The 19,664-nt window shown below is 37.2% G+C and overlaps 1 protein-coding gene across 2 annotated transcripts; it reads left to right on the top strand.

Annotated features, from left to right (window-relative positions):
- On the top strand, positions 1,186-19,208 carry LOC109328052 (MAG2-interacting protein 2). 2 transcript variants are annotated; one of them, XM_019561301.1, is made up of 12 exons: positions 1,186-1,398; positions 1,476-1,524; positions 1,629-1,802; positions 2,823-3,024; positions 3,238-3,413; positions 4,291-5,296; positions 6,263-7,233; positions 8,149-8,237; positions 8,489-8,848; positions 9,117-10,317; positions 15,862-16,127; positions 16,424-19,208. In XM_019561301.1, the coding sequence occupies exons 1-12, from the start codon at positions 1,294-1,296 to the stop codon at positions 19,019-19,021; spliced, it is 7,197 nt and encodes a 2,398-aa protein (XP_019416846.1). In that variant the 5' UTR covers positions 1,186-1,293; the 3' UTR covers positions 19,022-19,208. The 2 variants fall into 2 exon arrangements, with proteins under 2 accessions (XP_019416846.1, XP_019416845.1); XM_019561300.1 differs by having other exon boundaries at positions 3,232-3,413.

Below are 19,664 nucleotides of genomic sequence, written 5' to 3'. Positions count from 1 at the left end.
TAAAATTTACTCCATTTTTTATCTCTTTCTTTTCTCTAACATCTTTTTTTTGTTCTCTCAACCAATTGAGACTTTTAAATTTGTTGGGTCTAAAATAAAAAATTGGGGCAAAAAGAACATACGCACGTGAAAAAATAAACATCAGGGAGACATTTGTTCAGGAGTATAAATTTACAATCTCCCTAATCATATTCTCCTTAGTTATTATCAAGAATGTCATTCTCATATATATTAAAATATATGTTTGATTGACATTTTATAATTGTTCAAAATTTTTATTGACATTATTATAGTAACTTGAAATTTTGTTTATCTATGACATATATTCCCATAAGTACATGACACAATTATTAAAATACTTATATTTTATATAAAATATATTATTCTATTTTTGACTCATTTATGATCTATCATCATTTCTGAAATTTTTTTAGAAAGCAAAATTAATATTTTTTAATATGATATAACTAAAACAACAAATTTACACTAAATGTAAAGTAATTTGATCTATCATCTATGATTGTTATTGCGTCCAATTGCAAGAAGTAGAGAATTAGCAAGAAATATCTATCTATACTATATATAAAGCCAAAACTTGAAATAACTTCCCTCATGGTATAATTTTCATTTCCTATATTGCCCTTAATATTATTTAATTTTTACAAAAAAAAACTATATAATCCTAAACAACTACCACTAATACATTAATTAACCATATATCTCACCTTAAATTAAACATTATCATAAACACAAAAAATATAATATAAAGTACACCGAACACCACAAATACATTCTAATTTACAAAAATGAAATATATAAAAATTGAATATGTAGTATCACACAATATTCGTCGGCAGTGCCTGTACACACTAGTAGTTATAATGAGAAAGTTGTCATTTTTAAACATGAGAATGTAACTTTCCCAGACTTGAGAAAATATTGAAATCTGAAAGTATAATTTCTCACAAAAGTTTTATTTCACAGAATTTTTTTCTACAAATCGAAATAAACATAGTTATATATTATTTCAAATTGCTATAATCGGAAATATTTTTTTTATAACCCCTAAGAAACACCCGTACGGTATGAAAATTAAAACCCATCATTCACAAATCACGTTGCAAAGTTGGGCTTATAGATGAAGGGCCCAAACATGACACAGAAACGAAACGTGAGAAGGAATCAACAGAATCATTTCTACACACACATCTACACCAACACACTCATTTTCGGTGCATCTTTTGAGGTTTATTTCTGATTTCAACATTTTATTACAGTACTCATCGTTTCCACATGGGAGAGGTTCCTTTATACGAAACTCGTCGTCACGCTTCTTCTACACCTCACCACTCTTCTAATCTCAATTATCCTCAACATCTCATTCCTCTTCAACACCAGGTTCGAACTCTTCTCTTCCGATTCGCATTTCAATTTCATTCAATTTCGTTGATCCATCTCAATTCATTCATTTTCAGCCAAATCAGGCCGCTACAGGGACATTTCTATCATCGCTTTCGATTCCAGGTTTGTTCATCGTAAATTCAGTTATCTTTGAGTTTCTGATTGGCGCTGATTTGGATCCGATTAATTTTTAAGCGGTTATGTTATGCGGTTTTTGTTTTGTGAAGGTGTGAGTCGATTGAAGGAGAAATGGAGCGAGTATAATCAGCCGAAGAGACTTAAAAGATTGGCGTCTCTGTTCGTTTCGCACACTGCGAAACATGTAGCTGTCGCCGTTGAGAATCAGATTACTATTCTAAGTAAAGAGGATGATTATCAAGAGCCTTGCGGCGTTTTCACCAGTAATGTTTTTACTATACTCTCATACATTGTGTTCTGATTTGCGGTTGCATGATGATTTTAAATTCTTGGTGTGATTATGTTGCAATTGCGGGAAAATGCGCCATGTTTTTGTGGATAATTCCAAAACTGCCACAATTGTGGTTGTGAACCACAATTTAATTAGTACCTGATTGAATATTCCTGCTTATGAATTATTATGAAGCAATCAGGTACTAACTATTATTTTAACATTCGAGGTTTGGGCTTAATTTTGAATTTTGTTCTAACTTCTAAATGCAAATGAGATCAATGGAAAAATTGATAGATAATGGAATTCATAAGATTCTATTATATTGCATTAATGACACATGATTAACGGATTGCGTCACTTATAGGTTCCAAGAGATGGATAAAAAATATAGAATTACTGATGAATTCTTCATTGCCCATGTCCAAGAGGCACTGTCATGAAAATTGAGTTTATCCGGAGTGTTTTTAGTAGCATGCCTAGAGATGCATAGGCAGTGCAGTAAATAATTAGGATTATATGTGAAAGGAGGAACTGAGCAAGTATGGAAGGGGGACTATTTCTTCTTATGATTTGAATCGACATGTGATATGAACTCATTTAAAGTAGTGATCTATAAGTTGTGGCATATAGTGTCGACCATGGGTTTCTTTGTGATTTGGATTTGAGCTCTTTTGGCTAGTGAGATGTGTGTAATTTTAGAAGTTTTTGATCTGGGTAATTCCTCAAGCTTATTCCTAGCTTCCTTGTGAGTTTTTGCTCATAGGCTTTTGAAGGGTGTTTGCTACTCTGTTATGCAATTGGAAAATGTTTTCTCTATTGAGTTGGTATGCTTCCTTTTTTGTTTCTTTCCTTAGCTTTGTTCTTTTTACAGTTTAGGATGATTGCTGATTATCCCATTCCCATCCTTTCTCTCTTTATGAATTCCTTCTGGATAAGAAGGATTTAGATATTAATTAGCACCTGATTGCTTTTCTTTCTATTTGCTTCTGATACGCAATTGATTCATCAGATTGCAGTCCGAGTACATTTAGTGTAGGAGCTTGGTCTGAAGATGATGACATTCTTGGAGTTGCTGATGATTCTGATACACTGTATTTTATAAAATTCAATGGTGAAGTAGTAACAAAAATTACGAAGAAGCAGTTGAAATTCTCTTCACTAATCGTTGGCCTATTTTCTGATAATAATTTAGATAGGCAGAAGTCTTACTCGTAAGTATCTTTCCTTACCCTACATTCTTTGCTTTCAATATGCTGTATGGAAAACTGAAACATGATAAATCTCTGATCTTCAAAATATGAGAATCATCATGGTCATGTTCTCATTGTTTGTAAAGCTCCACACTTGAATACAGTGCTGGAAAATAATTATTTAAAGGGATATCGAAGGGCAATTCTGAAATGTTGGTGTTATTTGAGGTGTAGGTTCACCATAATTACATCAGATGGTTCACTTCAACAAATTGAGCTTGATTATGGACAAAGTGGCTCTACCTTTCCAAAGTGTATTTCTAATCACAAGAGTTCTCTCTGCAACAATATTTTTTACTCTGACTGGCATCATGAACTTAATCTTTTTGTGGCTGTTCACAAAAATTCTGGTATGCTTTTGGTTATTTTCTCGAGTACTTTCTGTTATATTAATGTTGGTTCTGAATTTAAGAATTAGATCATGTAATTGGCGAATAGATCTAAGCTGTCTTTTACCTCTGACTGCTAGTTTGCTTCTGAAAGAAACCCCCCTTTGTACATGGTAAATGATTTGAAATTGTATAGGACTTTTGTCTACCAGTCCAGTTAATGTGAAGCTAACTTTTCACATGACCAATTCCGATCAGTCAATTTTAACGAGGGAATGAAAGAAAAAGAGACAAAGTGGGTAGATGGACATTGTAATAAAAGTTTAGAAATTAAAATGAAGTTCTTGTGCTGTTAAGAACCTTGGCCTAGACGGGTAAAAATCAGGATGAATTGCTCACAAGATGCATTAAACTGACCTCCATGCTCAGTTTGTACTTTCACGAATTTGTTTCTTACGATAAAACTTAGCAAACAATATAACGTATTTGTCTTCACTGTATATGCATGCTGTATACTGTCCTTAAGGTTAATTTATTTCCTTACTTTCTTTTATTTTACTTTTACGAGGACTAGGTATGGGGGAATCCTATCAAGCGATGATATTTTTGATTTATCTTATCCCCCAATTTCACGTCTGAAAACATACATGTAGATCTATATTTTTTATTTGGGCCTTGGATATGGCAAAATACTGAACTTGTACTGCATAGTCTTAATTTTGTTAAAAAAATACCACATCCTCTGCTACTGTAATTCCATTATATTCTCTAGTAGTATCTCTTCTTTTGTAACATGAACACTTGTAACATGGGAATAGACTATGTTTTTACTAGTCATTGTTCTTCTAAATATTGTTTGTCAAAGTTCTCCGCTAATTACTAGTATATACATCTGTAGGGTCTTGCCATCTTTCTGTTTGGCATAATAATTCAAGCACAGAACTGGAGCAGTTGTCCTCTTTGCAGCTTGAGGGATTATATTCAAAACCAAAAGGTTATAAAGGTCAGCTAACACATCCAAAGGTGCTAATCTCACCACAAGGTACCTTCGTTTCCACTCTGGATTTGACAGGGCGTTTGAATATTTTTAAGCTGGACAAAAAAGGCTTTACACTCTCCTGGTTTGTCTTGGGAGATAGAAATGATTCACCGATGTCTGATAATTTATCAAACGGAGGGAGAAAATATTTTGTGGATTGTATGGATTTTACTTGGTGGTGTGACCATATCCTTGTCATCGTGGATAGGAATGGTGTTGTTATGTTGATTGACATCCTTAATGGTTCAAAACTTCAGGAAGAGGATCCTGCATTTTTTTTGCCTGTTTTGGAAAGAGCACGAAATTATAAGGGCTGCCTTTTTCTTTTAGCAAGTCCATCATCCCTTGAAGGGTATAACAATACTTCAGATTTTGGGACAACAGATGACTTTGATAAAAAAGAGTGGGTAACTGAAGATAGGTTTAATCAATTTCACTTTTCTAGGTTGCTCTGGTGCCTCATTTCATTTGCTGAGAAATCTATCCCTGAAATGTATGGTATTTTGATTAGCAAGAAAAGATATCAGGCTGCTTCGGACTTTGCTGATAGTCATGGACTGGATAAAGATGAAGTTCTGAAGTCACAGTGGTTGAATTCTAGCCAAGGGATAAGTGAAGTAAATATGTTTTTGTCAAATATTAGGGATAGAGATTTTGTACTCTCTGAATGTGTTGATAGAATTGGACCAACAGAAGATGCTGTGAAGGCTTTGCTTGCCTATGGTCTCCTCATCACTGACCATCATAGATTCTCAGAAGTAGATGATGATAATTCCAGTCAAGTATGGGATGTTCGCTTGACCAGACTTCAAATTTTGCAATTTAGAGACAGGCTGGAAACATATCTCGGAATAAACATGGGAAGGTATATCCTGACTCAAGAGTTACAGATATCAATGTTGACAAAGTATATTATATATATTTTTAATGCTTTTACCATATTATTTATTTATTTTATAAAAAAAATAATATCATCAAAGTTGGAGGATAAGAGATCCTCTTTAACAAAGAGCAAAACATAAAGCATAGTAAAAGGAAATCATCAACCAAGCAAAGTTTGCCAAACATTTTATAGGGAAACCTAGTGGAGAAGTTAATCCCAAAATCAGCAGTATATTTTTTGGTGGTGGGGATAGAACTATCCCAAATAAGCTGTCATGTCATGGAAACCTCCTACAGATATGAGAGTTATGCACCATGTTTAGCATAGATTACATTGCCATGAGACTTTTTGGCTTTTTACTTCACAAAAAACCATTGATGATTATCAGAAAAAGAATGGCCCAAGCACGAAGGGCATACCCAACATTCACTAAAATTCCAAAACCAATAGTTCAATTTTCCGAAGAGAAACAACAGCAGAACAATGTACAAAGAGAAGAGGAACTGATTCAGAAGTAGAACTAGCCCCACATATAACACATCAGGGCAAACAGCTCTATGTGGTATTTAAAATTGGTTTTCTGTCACATATTAGTTTGACTTTATTCTTTTGGTTTATGTAGTATGCTTGTTTTTGTCTCACATACATACTTCCTGAAAAAACAAAAAAAGCTGGTCCTTAAACTCTATTAAAACAGTGGCATGTCCTTATGTATTCTTAAAACTTAATGATAATAAGTTCTTAAAGGAAACCTTCAAGTTTTCTGATAACAATGGAAACTTTAATTTCTCTTCACCTCTTTTTGCTTGAGTTACATATGCATATATGCAACCTGCCAGTATATGGCTATGTAATGACTACAGAGTCTAGCATTTTTAACATTCACAATTGTTCAGTAATTCTGATGGTTTCCACTGACTCAAAGTTCATTGACACAGTTTTCTGCAGGTTTTCTGTGCAGGAATATAGCAAATTTCGTGTTATGCCTATCAATGAAGCTGCTGTAGCACTTGCTGCAAGTGGAAAAATTGGTGCCTTAAACTTGCTATTCAAGCGTCATCCATATTCTTTGTCTCCCTTTATGCTGGATATTTTAGCTGCCATCCCAGAAACAGTTCCTGTCCAAACGTATGGGCAGCTTCTTCCTGGGAGGTCTCCCCCTTCAGGTGTTGCTGTAAGGCATGATGATTGGGTTGAATGTAAGAAGATGGCTCACTACATTAATGTGTCAGTTAAAAATCTTGACATTCAAATCCAAGCCAAAACTGAACCTCTTGTTAACTATTCTCATGGATATTTTTGGCCATCAGTTGACGAGCTTTCAAATTGGTATAAAGATAGAGCTAAAGCTATGGATGATTTTAGTGGGCAGCTCGATAATTCCTTCAGTCTTCTTGAGTTTGCTCTTCGGAAAGGTATATCTGAGTTGCAGCAGTTTCATCAGGATGTCTTATACTTGTATCAGATTATTTATTCTGATGCCTATGATGGTGAAATCAGCTTCCATATGAGTCTTTCCAATTGGGGAGAATTGTCAGACTATGATAAGTTTAAATTTATGCTTAAGGGAGTCAAAGAGGAAGATGTAACCGAAAGATTACACAATAGAGCTATTCCATTTATGCGTGAAAAGTTTCATAGGGTATCCTTAGTTGAAGATGTCATCTTTTATGATTCTGTAAATCAAAATATGGAGGAATCATTTCTTGTCAGATGGTTGAAGGAAACTGCTTCGGAGAATAAGTTGGACATATGTTTGGTGGTAATTGAGGAAGGATGCAGAAACTTCCAAAGTGATATCTATTTCATAACCGAGGTTGAAGCTGTTGATTGTGCTTTGCAATGCATATATTTGTCCACTGTGACAGATAGGTGGAATATCATGGCAGCCATTCTATCTAAACTTCCTAAACTACATGGTGAGTTCAACTGCATATCAATTCTAGCATCATGGTGGCAATGAGAATTTTGTATTTTATAATATTTTGTTGGTTTCTTGTTTATTGCTTGTCTAGTCTGTGAATATATTAATACCACTTTTCACATGCAGAAATGTGAAATTCTTTCAACCAAAAAATATGAAATTCGGATTCATCTGACATTCCATGATCTTGATTCCTGAAGAATCACCAGTAAAATTCCACATTTAGAAGTCCATGTACTCTGAAATTTAGCCAAAAATGGAGTTATGAAATAATGCCTCACATGGTGAAAGAGTCCTTGTATGCCCCATAAGATATATTGTCACAAATATTTCCCGGGGTTTCTCTTGAATAATTGAATAAAAACATTGAAATCTAGGAGTATATCATTAATTCATCATATTTGTAACAAATTACTTGGGGAATTTTTGGAACTAACAGTTTCTTTCGTGGGGGGTGGGGTGGATGGGGTGGATGGGTGATCTTCCAATGATTATTGTAGTTCTATCCTTGAGTTTTCCTCAACTAGATATATAAAAATCTCAACAGATACATATGGAACAGTGGATGTATTTAATGTAGCCATTTGTTCCACAACAAATAGAATTGGTTAGGAGAAAACGGATGTGTTCCTTAACCCTTGTCCTGACAATGTTTTTTCTTGTTTCTATCTTTCAACGGGGATAGAAATATGCTAACAATCCAGCTATTGGATATTGTTCTGCTGTCCTTCTATTGTACATTTTATTTTCATATACTTGTATTGTTGATCTGGGTTCTGCATATAATTTGAATCCCAAAACTGGCCAGTCATAGATGTGTTGTTGAGTGAGTTATTTAGGACATCATAAATTCCATCGCATTTTTAATCAGTTTGTTAATGAGTTCATTAAAATATGTATTATTGGACAGATGGTGCAATTGAAGTTGAGAACCTAGAGAGAAGACTTAGAGTTTCTGAAGGCCATATTGAAGCAGGAAGGCTTTTGGCATTGTACCAGGTCTGTACTTTCTCCTTTACGAGCAATGAAACTTGTACAGGATGAATTATTCATGAACATGGTCTCTAAGTAGATGATTAAATGGTAAAATTAAGTCATCCATGTTTCAAGGCGTATGTTACCATAGTTTGGATAGCACAATTGTGTAGCATTCTCCCCCTTCCAACCATTTTTGCCAATTTGATTTTGAATTCATGTTATTGATTTTTAGCTAGGTTGTGTTTACTTTGTTATATTATGGACCTATGCAGGTCCCGAAGCCATTAAACTTTTTCTTAGGGGCTCAATCAGATGAAAAGGGTGTAAAGCAGATGATTCGCCTTATTCTTTCTAAATTTATTCGTCGTCAACCTAGCCGATCAGATAGTGAATGGGCCAGTTTGTGGCGTGATATGCAGTACTTGAGAGAAAAGGCTTTTCCTTTTTTGGACTTGGAATATATTTTGATTGAATTTTGCAGAGGACTGCTGAAAGCTGGGAAGTTTTCTCTCGCGAGAAACTACTTGAAGGGTACAAGTTCAGTTGCTTTGGCATCAGAGAAGGCAGAAAATCTTGTCATTCAAGCAGCTAGAGAGTACTTTTTCTCAGCTTCAAGTCTTTCTTGTTCTGAAGTAAGATTGGCTGTATATACTTATTGATTGTAACACTAACATCTAATATTTGAGATTTGAGATTTTCTTTTCTACTATAAAGGAGTAACTAAAACCATATAGACTCTAACAGACACACACACACAGATACTTGCCAATTCATATAAATCACCCACACAGTCATTTTTTCATTAAATTGATGTTTTGGATAGTCTTTAAGCAGCTTTGTTTTATGTTAAGCCAATCTCAAGTACACATTGACTAATTTAGTCGCTGCAATTTGCTCCAGATCTGGAAGGCTAAAGAATGTCTTAATCTATATCCAAGTAGTGGAAATGTGAAGAAAGAAGCAGATATTATTGATGCACTTACAGTTAAGCTTCCAAACCTCGGGGTGAATATTTTGCCCATGCAGTTCAGGCAAATAAAAGATCCAATGGAAATTGTAAAAATGGCAATTATAAGTCAAGCTGGAGCATATTTTCATGTTGATGAAATTATTGAGGTTGCAAGACTTCTTGGCTTGAGGTCTGCTGATGACATATCGGCTGTTGAGGAAGCTATTGCTAGAGAAGCTGCAGTTTCTGGTGATTTGCAATTGGCATTTGATCTTTGTCTTGTTTTGGCTAGAAAGGGACATGGTTCTGTATGGGATTTATGTGCTGCAATTGCAAGAGGTCCTGCCCTTGAAAATATGGATGTGTATTCTAGAAAGCAGCTTTTAGGGTTTGCTTTGAGCCACTGTGACGAGGAATCCATTGGTGAGCTCCTTCATGCATGGAAAGACCTAGATATGCAAGGTCAGTGTGAAACATTAATGATGTCAACAGGGACCAATTCTTCAAACTTTTCAGCACAAGGTTCATCTGTAAACTCACTTCCGGGGCAAAGTATGCAAAACATGCTAGATCGAAATGCTAGCACTGACAATCAGGATGTTCATCTGGAGAAAACTAGAGATATGCTTTCCATTGTTGCTAAAACATTGGCTGTTGGGGATAGAACAGATTGGGCGGCATGTTTAACAGAAAATGGAAAAGTTCTATCTTTTGCTGCTTTACAACTCCCTTGGCTGCTTGAGTTGAGTAGGAAAGGAGAACATGATATGAAACATAGTACTGGAAATAAATATTTGAACACCAGAACACAGGCTGTGGTGACCATCTTGTCTTGGTTGGCTAGAAATGAATTTGCCCCCAGAGACAATCTTATTGCTTCTCTAGCACAATCTATTATGGAACAACCTGTTACCGAAGAGGGAGATATAATGGGGTGCTCCTATCTTTTGAATCTTGTAGATGCCTTTAGTGGGGTAGAAGTTATAGAAGAACAACTCAAAATAAGAAAAGACTACCATGAAATTTGTAGTATCATGAATGTTGGGTTGGCGTACAGCTTAGCACACAACTCTGGAATAGGAGCTGACCCTGCTCAGAGGAAGGAACTATTGCAGAAGAGGTTCAAGGAAAAGCATGCGTCATCCAGTTCTGGTAATTGTTTTTCCATGTTATCTCTTTTCCTGTATATTTATTTAGTAGTGGAGACCTTGATTCCCTAGTTTTTATTTTGTTTCTATTGAAAATGTTGTTTGTTGGTTGTGCTTTCTATGGATTAGATAAACACTGGTATCTATGTAAGAAGAATTAGATCAGAAATGAAAGAAATGCCCCTAACCCACAATCAATTGGATTTGTGGTAGGTTCTAAAGATTTTATTGAGAGAAGAAGAGAATTACAAGATAGTATGAGTGAAGTTACAAGATTGAGGATCCCACGATTCCTCCCCTAAACTGATTCCTCAATCAGTTACTCAAAATCAATCCCCCCACCTTCTTAGGCTTAGCTTCTATTTATAGCCCTCTAACCAACTTAACTACCAAGGGAGAGGAGGGAAAGTTTGTTATTTAACAACCAAACTTTCCTCTTTCCCCTTTTATTCACATGTTTTAATTCGGGCTTGTTATTGGCCTTATCACTACCCTCCCCTAAACTTTTTAACTTGTCCTCAAGTTGGAAGTTTGGAAAATTTGCTTGCAAACTGGCTGCTGTCTCCCAAGTGCTGTCATGCTCAGGGAGGTTCTGCCATTTGACTAAGACTTCAGGCTTCCCCTGCTCAACCTCCCTGCAATCTGTGATGTCCTCTGGACTCACTTCTCATTCAGCATTGGTGGCAATGGTTGGGGCTGCTGATGGGGCTTAAGGGTCTTCTTCAGCAGCGAAACATGGAAAACTGGATGAACTTTAGATTCGGTAGGTAGATCCAACTTACCTACCTTCTGAATAACTTGATAAGGACCATACTATCTAGGAGCTAGTTTAGCAAATGGCCTAGTGGCAAGGGACTTCAGTTTATATGGCTGGAGCTTGAGGAATACCCAATCTCCTATCTCAAATTCCACTGTCCTTCTATGCTTATCAGCTACTTGCTTCATCAAGTTCTGTGCCTTAGCCAAATTAGCCTTCAATTCTTCTAGTATTCCATCTCTTTCAGTGAACAACTGATTAACCTCTTCCACTCTAGAAGGCATAATGCCTGATCTGATTAGCACAGGGGGTTCCCTCCCATACAAGGCCTTGAAAGGGGTCATTCCAGCTGATTGGTTGTAGTTTGAGTTGAACCAGAATTCTGCCCAATGCAACCACTCCACCCATTGCTTAGGCTTGGGGCCCACAAAACACCTCAAGTAAGTCTCCAAGCACCTATTAATAACCTCAGTTTGCCCATCTGTCTGAGGGTGATAAGAAGTGCTCAACTTCAACTGTGTGTCAGCCATTTTAAACAATTCTCTCCAAAAATGACTTAAAAACATAGGGTCCCTGTCTGAGACTATAGAAGTAGGGAAACCATGCAACTTAACTACTCCTTTTAAGAACACAATAGCTACATCCTTGGCTGAGTAGGGATGTCCTAATGCAAAGAAGTGGACATACTTAGTGAGTCTGTCCACTGCTACAAAGATAGTATCCTTACCTCTAGCTCTAGGAAGACCCCCTATAAAATCCATGGAAATGTCCATCCATACCCGTTGAGGGATAGGAAGAGGTTGCAACAATCCTGTAGGAGCTAGGGTTGAATATTTGTTCCTCTGGCAGGTATCACACTCTTCTATGAAGGTCTTGATATCAGTCCCTCCCAAAACAAGAAGCTTGCAATTCTTTTGTAAGTCCTTAGATATCCTGAGTGCCCCCTTGCAGGTGTCTCATGGCATTCAGATAGGATCATTGGAATTCTATTGGACCTCCTAGACAAAACCAGCCTTCCTTTGTAGTACAATACCCCCCCCCCTCTTTAGCTCAAAACATGGATGAGTTAGAAGAAACCGCTAAATCCTGCATCACATTTCTCCATTTAGGATCCAATTGTAGTTCCTGGATCCACAATCCCACCTCTTCATTAGTGATCATAGAAATGGCAGCATACATTAGTTTCCTAGACAGTGCATCAGCAACAGAGTTTTCACTACCTAGTTTATACTGTATCTCAAAATCCAGACCCACCAACTTAACTGCCCATTTAAACTGATCATTAGAAAACAACCTCTGTTCTGTTAGAAACTTCAAACTCCTCTGGTCAGTTCTGATAATGAAATGTCTGCCCATAAGATAGTGTCTCCATTTCTGTATAGCTTGAACCAAGGCCATTAATTCCCTCTCATACACAGACTTTTGTTGGGCCTTAAGAGAGAGAGCCCCTTGCTCCAGAAGGCTAGGGGTCTTCTACCCTGCATAAACACAACCCCTAATCCCTTGCTGGAAGCATCAGTTTCCACAACAAAATCCTTATTGAAATCAGGAACAACCAACATGGGTAACTCAGTCATAGCCCCTTTCAACTTCTCAAAGGCAACATTGGCTTCCTCAGACCAACAAAAGGCATCTTTTTTAAGCAAATCAGTGAGTGGTCTAGCTATTCTACCATAATCCTTCACAAACTTCCTGTAGTACCTTGTAAGTCCCAAGAATCCTCTTATTCCCTTGATATTGGTAGGAACATGCCAAGATTTCATGTCTTTTACCTTAGAAAGATCAGCAGATACCCCCTTCAGAGATTACATGCCGTAGGTACTCAATGCTGGACTGACCAAAACTACACTTCTTTGGATTAGCTTTGAGGGACTTTTGCATTAGTAAGTCTAGGATTAATCCTAGATGTTGGCAATGGGAGGCTACATCAGGGTTGTACACCAAAATATCATCAAAGAACACTAGAGTAAACTTTCTAAGATATGGCTTCAATAGTTCATTCATGAGGGATTGGAAGGTAGATGGGGCATTGGTGCCCAAAGGGCATAACCAAAAACTCATAGTGGCCCTTATGAGTTCTAAAAGCTGTCTTTTCTACATCCTCTGGCCTCATCCTAATCTGGTGATATGCAGATTTCAAATCCAATTTAGAGAACACCATGACCCCTCCCAATTCATCCAGTGATTCCTCAATCAAAGGTATGGGGAACTTATTGGGAATGGTTATCTTATTAAGGACCCTGTAATCTACACAAAACCTCCAACCTCCCTCCTTCTTTTTAACTAGGATTATAGGGATAGAATAAGGACTTATACTAGGCCTAATAACCCCAGCTTCCAGCATCTCAGCTACCAACCTCTCCACTTCAAATTTCTGGTAGCAGGGGCACCTATATGGTCTTAGATGAGGGATCTCTGCTCCTTCCTTCAAATAAATGGCATGGTCTTGCCTTCTAGTAGGAGGAAGGCCCTGAATATCCTGGAAAACTGATTGAAATTGCTGTAATACTTCCTCTAATTTTGTTGCTAACCTCCTCTCTGACCTAGCTGGTGTGGACACATCACACTGCAACAATAATCCCTCCCCCTCCATTAGAACTTGCATAAAAGACCCAATTGATTGCTTAGCCTTAGTTAGGGCAGGATCCCCAACTATAGTGATGTTTGTTACTCCTTTTTTGTAGATAGTTTCATTCTACCAATATTAGCCCTTACCTCCCCTAGGCTAGCTAACCATTCCAAGCCTAAGACCATGTCCACCCCTCTTAATTCAAACAAATAAAAGTCTTGAATTACCTCAAGTTTCTGCATGAAAAGTCTGAGCTGGGAACACTTGCCTTGGCACTGTATGTGATGTCCATCCCCTACTTCCACCACATAAGTTCTGGTTCCCTCCACCTTAAGTTGTAAGTCATCCACCAAGTCCCTTTAGATGAAATTGTGGTAAGCTCCACAGTCTATCATAACAACTACTGGTTTTTCTCTCAAGGCTCCTCCTATCTTCCAAGATCTTGAAGAAGTAAGCCCCTTCATTGAATACAAGGACAATTGTAATGAATTGAAGGCTTGCACCTCTATTCCTGCTTCATCCCCCTCTTCAACTTCTTCTTCTTCAGCTTCTTCCTCATCAGCCATAAGAAGCATATGAAACTGCTTGTTTCTGCACCTATGATCTCTGGAAAAGGGCTCATCACACCTAAAGCAAAGCCCATTCTCCCTCTTCTCCTTCATCTCAGCACTAGTCAATCTTCTATAGTCACCACCAATCTTAGAACTACTCATGTCATGATTGTTCTTGAGGGGTGCAGCCACACTCCCAATAGAGGAACCTTCCTTCCTATAGCTATTAGTAGCAGAGGGCTCTAGTGTGACCACCTTACTATAGGAATTAGTTCTGGTTGAGCCAAAAGACCTTGAATACCCAGATTGAGTCCTTTTGTTCACCACTATGTTCCTGTGCTCAATCAAAATGGCTTTCTGAATTAACTCTGCTCCTATCTCTTCCTTGAGTCCATTCAAGAATACCCCCCTGACAAAGTCCTGATTGATTCCTCTTAAGACCCCTGCAAAATTTTCAAACTCCTCTACATATGCTTCTACTCCCCCTTCTTGCTTTAGAGATAGGAGTAATTCAAAGGGGTTTTGAGCCATGGTTGGCTGAAATCTTCTTACTACAGCCAATTTGAAACTCTCCCAAGTAGGGTAGGGATTACAACCTTCCCACCATTGATACCAACTAAGGGCTTTCCCCTCCAAAGCCACCATCGTAGCTCTCATTTTTTCAGTTTCAGAAATAGAACGTAGAGAGAAATACCTCTCAAGCTTCTGCACCCAACCATATGCATCCTCTCCCATGAAGATAGGTATCTCCAATTTCCTCCACCTATCATGGCCAGGACCTCGATTGTGGCTATCTACCTCCTCTTCGTTTTTGCTGCCCTCCCCAAACGAATGCTCCTCTGAAGTAACTCCCAATTTCGTTGCTATGGCAGTCATCAAATCTTCAAGTTTCTTGGTGCGTGCCTCATTTAGTTCCATCCTCATGCGTATCTCTTCTCTTTCTTGGCGCAATTCCTCCTTCTCTTGCGTTCCACTATCATTCTCCTTGGCCATACTTCGAGTAGAAACCATACGATGAAACCCAAACGTAGCGTTGGTGGTTACGATCCATAGGCACCAGAATGGTGCTCTGATACCAGTGATAAACACTGGTATCTATGTAAGAAGAATTAGAACATAAATGAAAGAAATGCCCCTACCCACAATCAATTGGATTTGTGGTAGGGTTCTAAAGATTTTATTGAGAGAAGAAGAGAATTACAAGATAGTATGAGTGAAGTTACAAGATTGAGGATCCCACGATTCCTCCCCTAAACTGATTCCTCAATCAGTTACTCAAAATCAATCCCCCCACCTTCTTAGGCTTAGCTTCTATTTATAGCCCTCTAACCAACTTAACTACCAAGGGAGAGGAGGGAAAGTTTGTTTTTTGACAACCAAACTTTCCTCTTTCCCCTTTTATTCACATGTTCTAATTCGGGCTTGTTATTGGCCTTATCAAAAAGCATGCGTCATCCAGTTCTGGTAATTGTTTTTCCATGTTATCTCTTTTCCTGTATATTTATTTAGTAGTGGAGACCTTGGTTCCCTAGTTTTTATTTTGTTTCTATTGAAAATGTTTTTTTGTTGGTTGTGCTTTCTATGGATTATGAATTTCTTCCTCTTTCATTTCTTTCTAATTTGGCATCCATAACTAAGACATAGTTTCCACTTTTTCTGGAAAAAAATCAGATGAAATCGATAAACTTGGCAAGGTGCAGTCTTCATTTTGGAGAGAATGGAAACTGAAGCTAGAAGAGCAGAAGCGTCTGACTGAGCATTCCAGAGCACTAGAGAAAATAATTCCTGGGGTTGAAACAGAGCGCTTTTTGTCCGGGGACTCCATCTATATTAAGAATGTTGTTATCTCTCTTATTGAGTCAATAGAGTTTGAGAAAAAACACATTTTGAAGGACATCTTAAAATTGGCAGATACTTATGACTTGAGCTATACCGAGGTATGAGGATTTCATGAAAATTGTACCAGTTGTGATGAAACCATTTATCTATCTAGTTTTTTGGCACATTGACCATGCCTGTCTTCTACTCTTGGCCACCTTAGTCTCAGTTATTTTTCAAGTGTAAAATTTTCAGCATAAAAATGTATTTTTATCCAATTTCCATGCTCAATGAGTTATAAAAATTGTTTAGAGGTTAATTTTAACAGATCGAGCCTTTAAGTCAAATAGCTCTTTGAACTTGATGCATGAATAATGAATTTATGAGATCTCATTATTTCCATGTTTCTTTGCAGGTGCTATTGCGGTACTTAGGTGCAGTACTTGTTTCTGATGTTTGGACTAATGATGATATTACAGTTGAAATTGAAGGTTATAAAGGAGAAATAATTGGTAATAGTGCCAGAACCACTGAAATCATCTCAACAATTGTATACCCTGCAATTGATGGATGCAACAAACTTCGCCTTGCTTATGTGTACGGCCTGTTGTCAGAGTGCTACTTGCAGCTGGAAAATACAAAAGATTTATCACCAATAATACAGTCTGATCATGCTAATACCAATATAAGATTTACTCACTATTACAAGGTCATTGAGGAAGAATGCAAAAATGTATCCTTTATTAATAACCTGAACTTCAAAAATATAGCTGGGTTACATGGTTTGAACTTTGAATGCTTTCAAGATGAAGTTTATGCATGTATTGAGGAGAGTAACTTGTCCGCTTTGTCAAAAATGGTACAGGCTCTTGGCAACATTTATGGTGATTCATTGCCTGAGGGTTTCCTGTCATGGCAGGATGTCTACAAGTATTACATCCAGAATTCGCTGAGAGCTTTGGTGACTAAAGCTTCAATTGATTCTAGTATTAGAACTCCTGAATACCTTCAAGGCTTTATAAGCAATCTTGAGCAGAGCTATGGCTTGTGTCGAATGTATATTAAACTCTTGGCTCAGGCTGATGCTTTGGGGATCATGAAGCATTACTTCACTGTAATCATGCCTCTGTACAGTTCATATGGATCTCTACCTGACAATTCAACATGGCAAGACTGCCTCATTATTCTTCTAAATTTTTGGACGAGATTGACAGATGATATGAAAGAAATTGCATTGCAGGAAAATTCAGGAGAAACTATTAGCTTCAATCCAGAATGTTTAATGAGTTGTCTGAAGGTTTTCATGAAATTGGTGATGGAGGATATCATCTCCCCTAGTCAGGGCTGGGGCAGCATATATGGCTATGTCAATTTCGGTTTAAGTGGAGATTCTGCTGTAGAAATTTATAATTTCTGCAAAGCTATGATTTTTTCTGGTTGTGGGTTTGGTGCTGTTGCAGAGGTTTTTTCTGCTGCATCATCAGAAGCTGGTTTAGCTTCAGATTGCAGCATGGGTTCCCATAATCTTCCTGATTTCTATTTAGGTATTCTGGAAGCTGTTCTGAAGGAATTGGTCACTGGATCCCATGAGAACCAGAACTTGTATCATATATTGTCATCATTAAGCAAACTTGAAGGTGATTTAGAAGTTATGCAATGTGTTAGACAAGTAATTTGGGACAGAATGGTCCAGTTCTCTGACAATTTACAGCTGCCAAGTTCCATCAGAGTTTATGTGCTAGAGCTTATGCAATTTATCTCAGGTAAAAGTATTAAGGGTTTCTCTACAGAAATAGAAGCCAATGTCCAACAATGGGAGGAATGGAATGAGTTGCTTTATGCAAATAGAATGAGTGAAAGGGATGTTAACCAGCAGTTGCGAGATGATCACAAAGACTCTTCTAGTCGGTTTACGAGTACTTTGGTTGCTCTAAAATCATCACAGCTTGCAGCATCAATCTCTCCTAGCATAGAAATCACCCCTGATGATCTAGTGAATGCAGACATGGCTGTTTCTTGTTTTTTGAGATTGTGTGGAGAATCTAGTACAGATCTCCACTTTGATGCTCTTCTAGCCATTTTGGAAGAGTGGGATGGACTTTTCAGTACAAAGAAAGATGGAGAGACCACTGCTAAACCTTCTGATGGCGAAAATGTCTGGAACAGTGACGATTGGGATGAGGGGTGGGAAAGTCTTGAGGAAGTAGACAATCTTGAGAAAGAAAAGAAAGATGATTCTGTTTCTGTTCACCCTTTACATGTGTGTTGGACGGAGATTTTCAGAAAACTCATAAACCAATCAAGATTTAATGATGTGTTGAGACAAATTGATCAATCATCATTAAAACCTAATGTTTTGTTGCTCGATGAAGATGATGCCCAGAGCTTAAACCAGATAGCACTTGGCATAAATTGCTTTCTAGCTTTGAAAATGACGCTATTGCTGCCGTACAAAACATTACAGTTGCAGTGCCTGGGTGCAGTTGAGGATAACTTGAAACAAGACATCCCTGAAACAAGGAGCACAGATAACGAGTTGTTAATTCTCATTTTATCTTCTGGGATTATCACCTCTATCATCACTGACTCTACCTTCGGTACTACTTTCTCTTATATCTGCTATTTGATTGGAAACTTTTCCCATCAATGTCAACAAGCTCTAGTACCGGGTACTGGAATTAATAAGAGTGAAGATGAAGAAAACCAGTTGCTTCTTTTCAGAAGAATTCTATTCCCTAATTTCTTATCAGAGTTTGTTAAGGCTGATCAACATGTTCTAGCTGGATTTCTTGTCACAAAATTTATGCACACTAATGAAGCACTCAGTCTGATTAACATAGCCGAGACTAGTCTTAATAGATATCTGGAAATGCAGCTCCACATGCTACAGGTGAATGAGTTCCCTGTTGACAAGACATGTAAAACATTGAAGAATACTGTTAGCAGCTTGAGAGGCAAGTTGAGCAATTTGGTCCAATCCACATTGTCGTTGCTTTCTGCTACTGTTAGATGATTAAAGTTTCAAATTTGTAAGCCCTTTACCTCATCCTTTTTTCTGCAAACTGTTTGTGTAGACTAGCATTTGTATCAAATTAGGATATAACGGTTTTGTTGATTACTCTTCAGCTTTACGGATTTTCCTACTGCAGGATTCGGCTTCGGGATAAATTGCTTCTTCAAAAGAGTAGTTAATACACTCATTTTTATTCCTAATTTATGTGTTTATGAATAATTTGAGAATGTGTTTGGGCCTCTAGGGTCGGATGAGTGGACACAATGGATAAGATAAAATTAGAAATAAATGCATTAGAAAGAAAGTTATATCTTATGTGGGTTGAATATGAATGAAGGAGATTATTAAAAGTTACACTAAAGATAGTATATCAAATGAGATTACCTTTCAAGAAAAATCATAGGTGAAACAATTAAGAAAAATGTAAAAATATATCAATATTTTGTCAATGAACATGATTTATTATTAAAATATTATGATTCCACTTTTGTTTCTGAATCCCAGCTTTCCTTAATAATCTGAAGATAGAGTAGAAGCTTTCTTTGAAATCACATAAGAAAGTTAAATTTAGAGTAAATTATTCACTTGTGGGATTATATAAATCATCCTTTCTTAGATATATGACGAATTTCATACTATCAAT

This window comes from Lupinus angustifolius, chromosome LG15, assembly GCF_001865875.1.
Source record: "Lupinus angustifolius cultivar Tanjil chromosome LG15, LupAngTanjil_v1.0, whole genome shotgun sequence".
Lineage (NCBI taxonomy): Eukaryota > Viridiplantae > Streptophyta > Magnoliopsida > Fabales > Fabaceae > Lupinus > Lupinus angustifolius.
The sequence above is the reverse complement of the archived record's forward strand: the minus strand, read 5'-3'. Positions and strand labels throughout refer to the sequence as shown.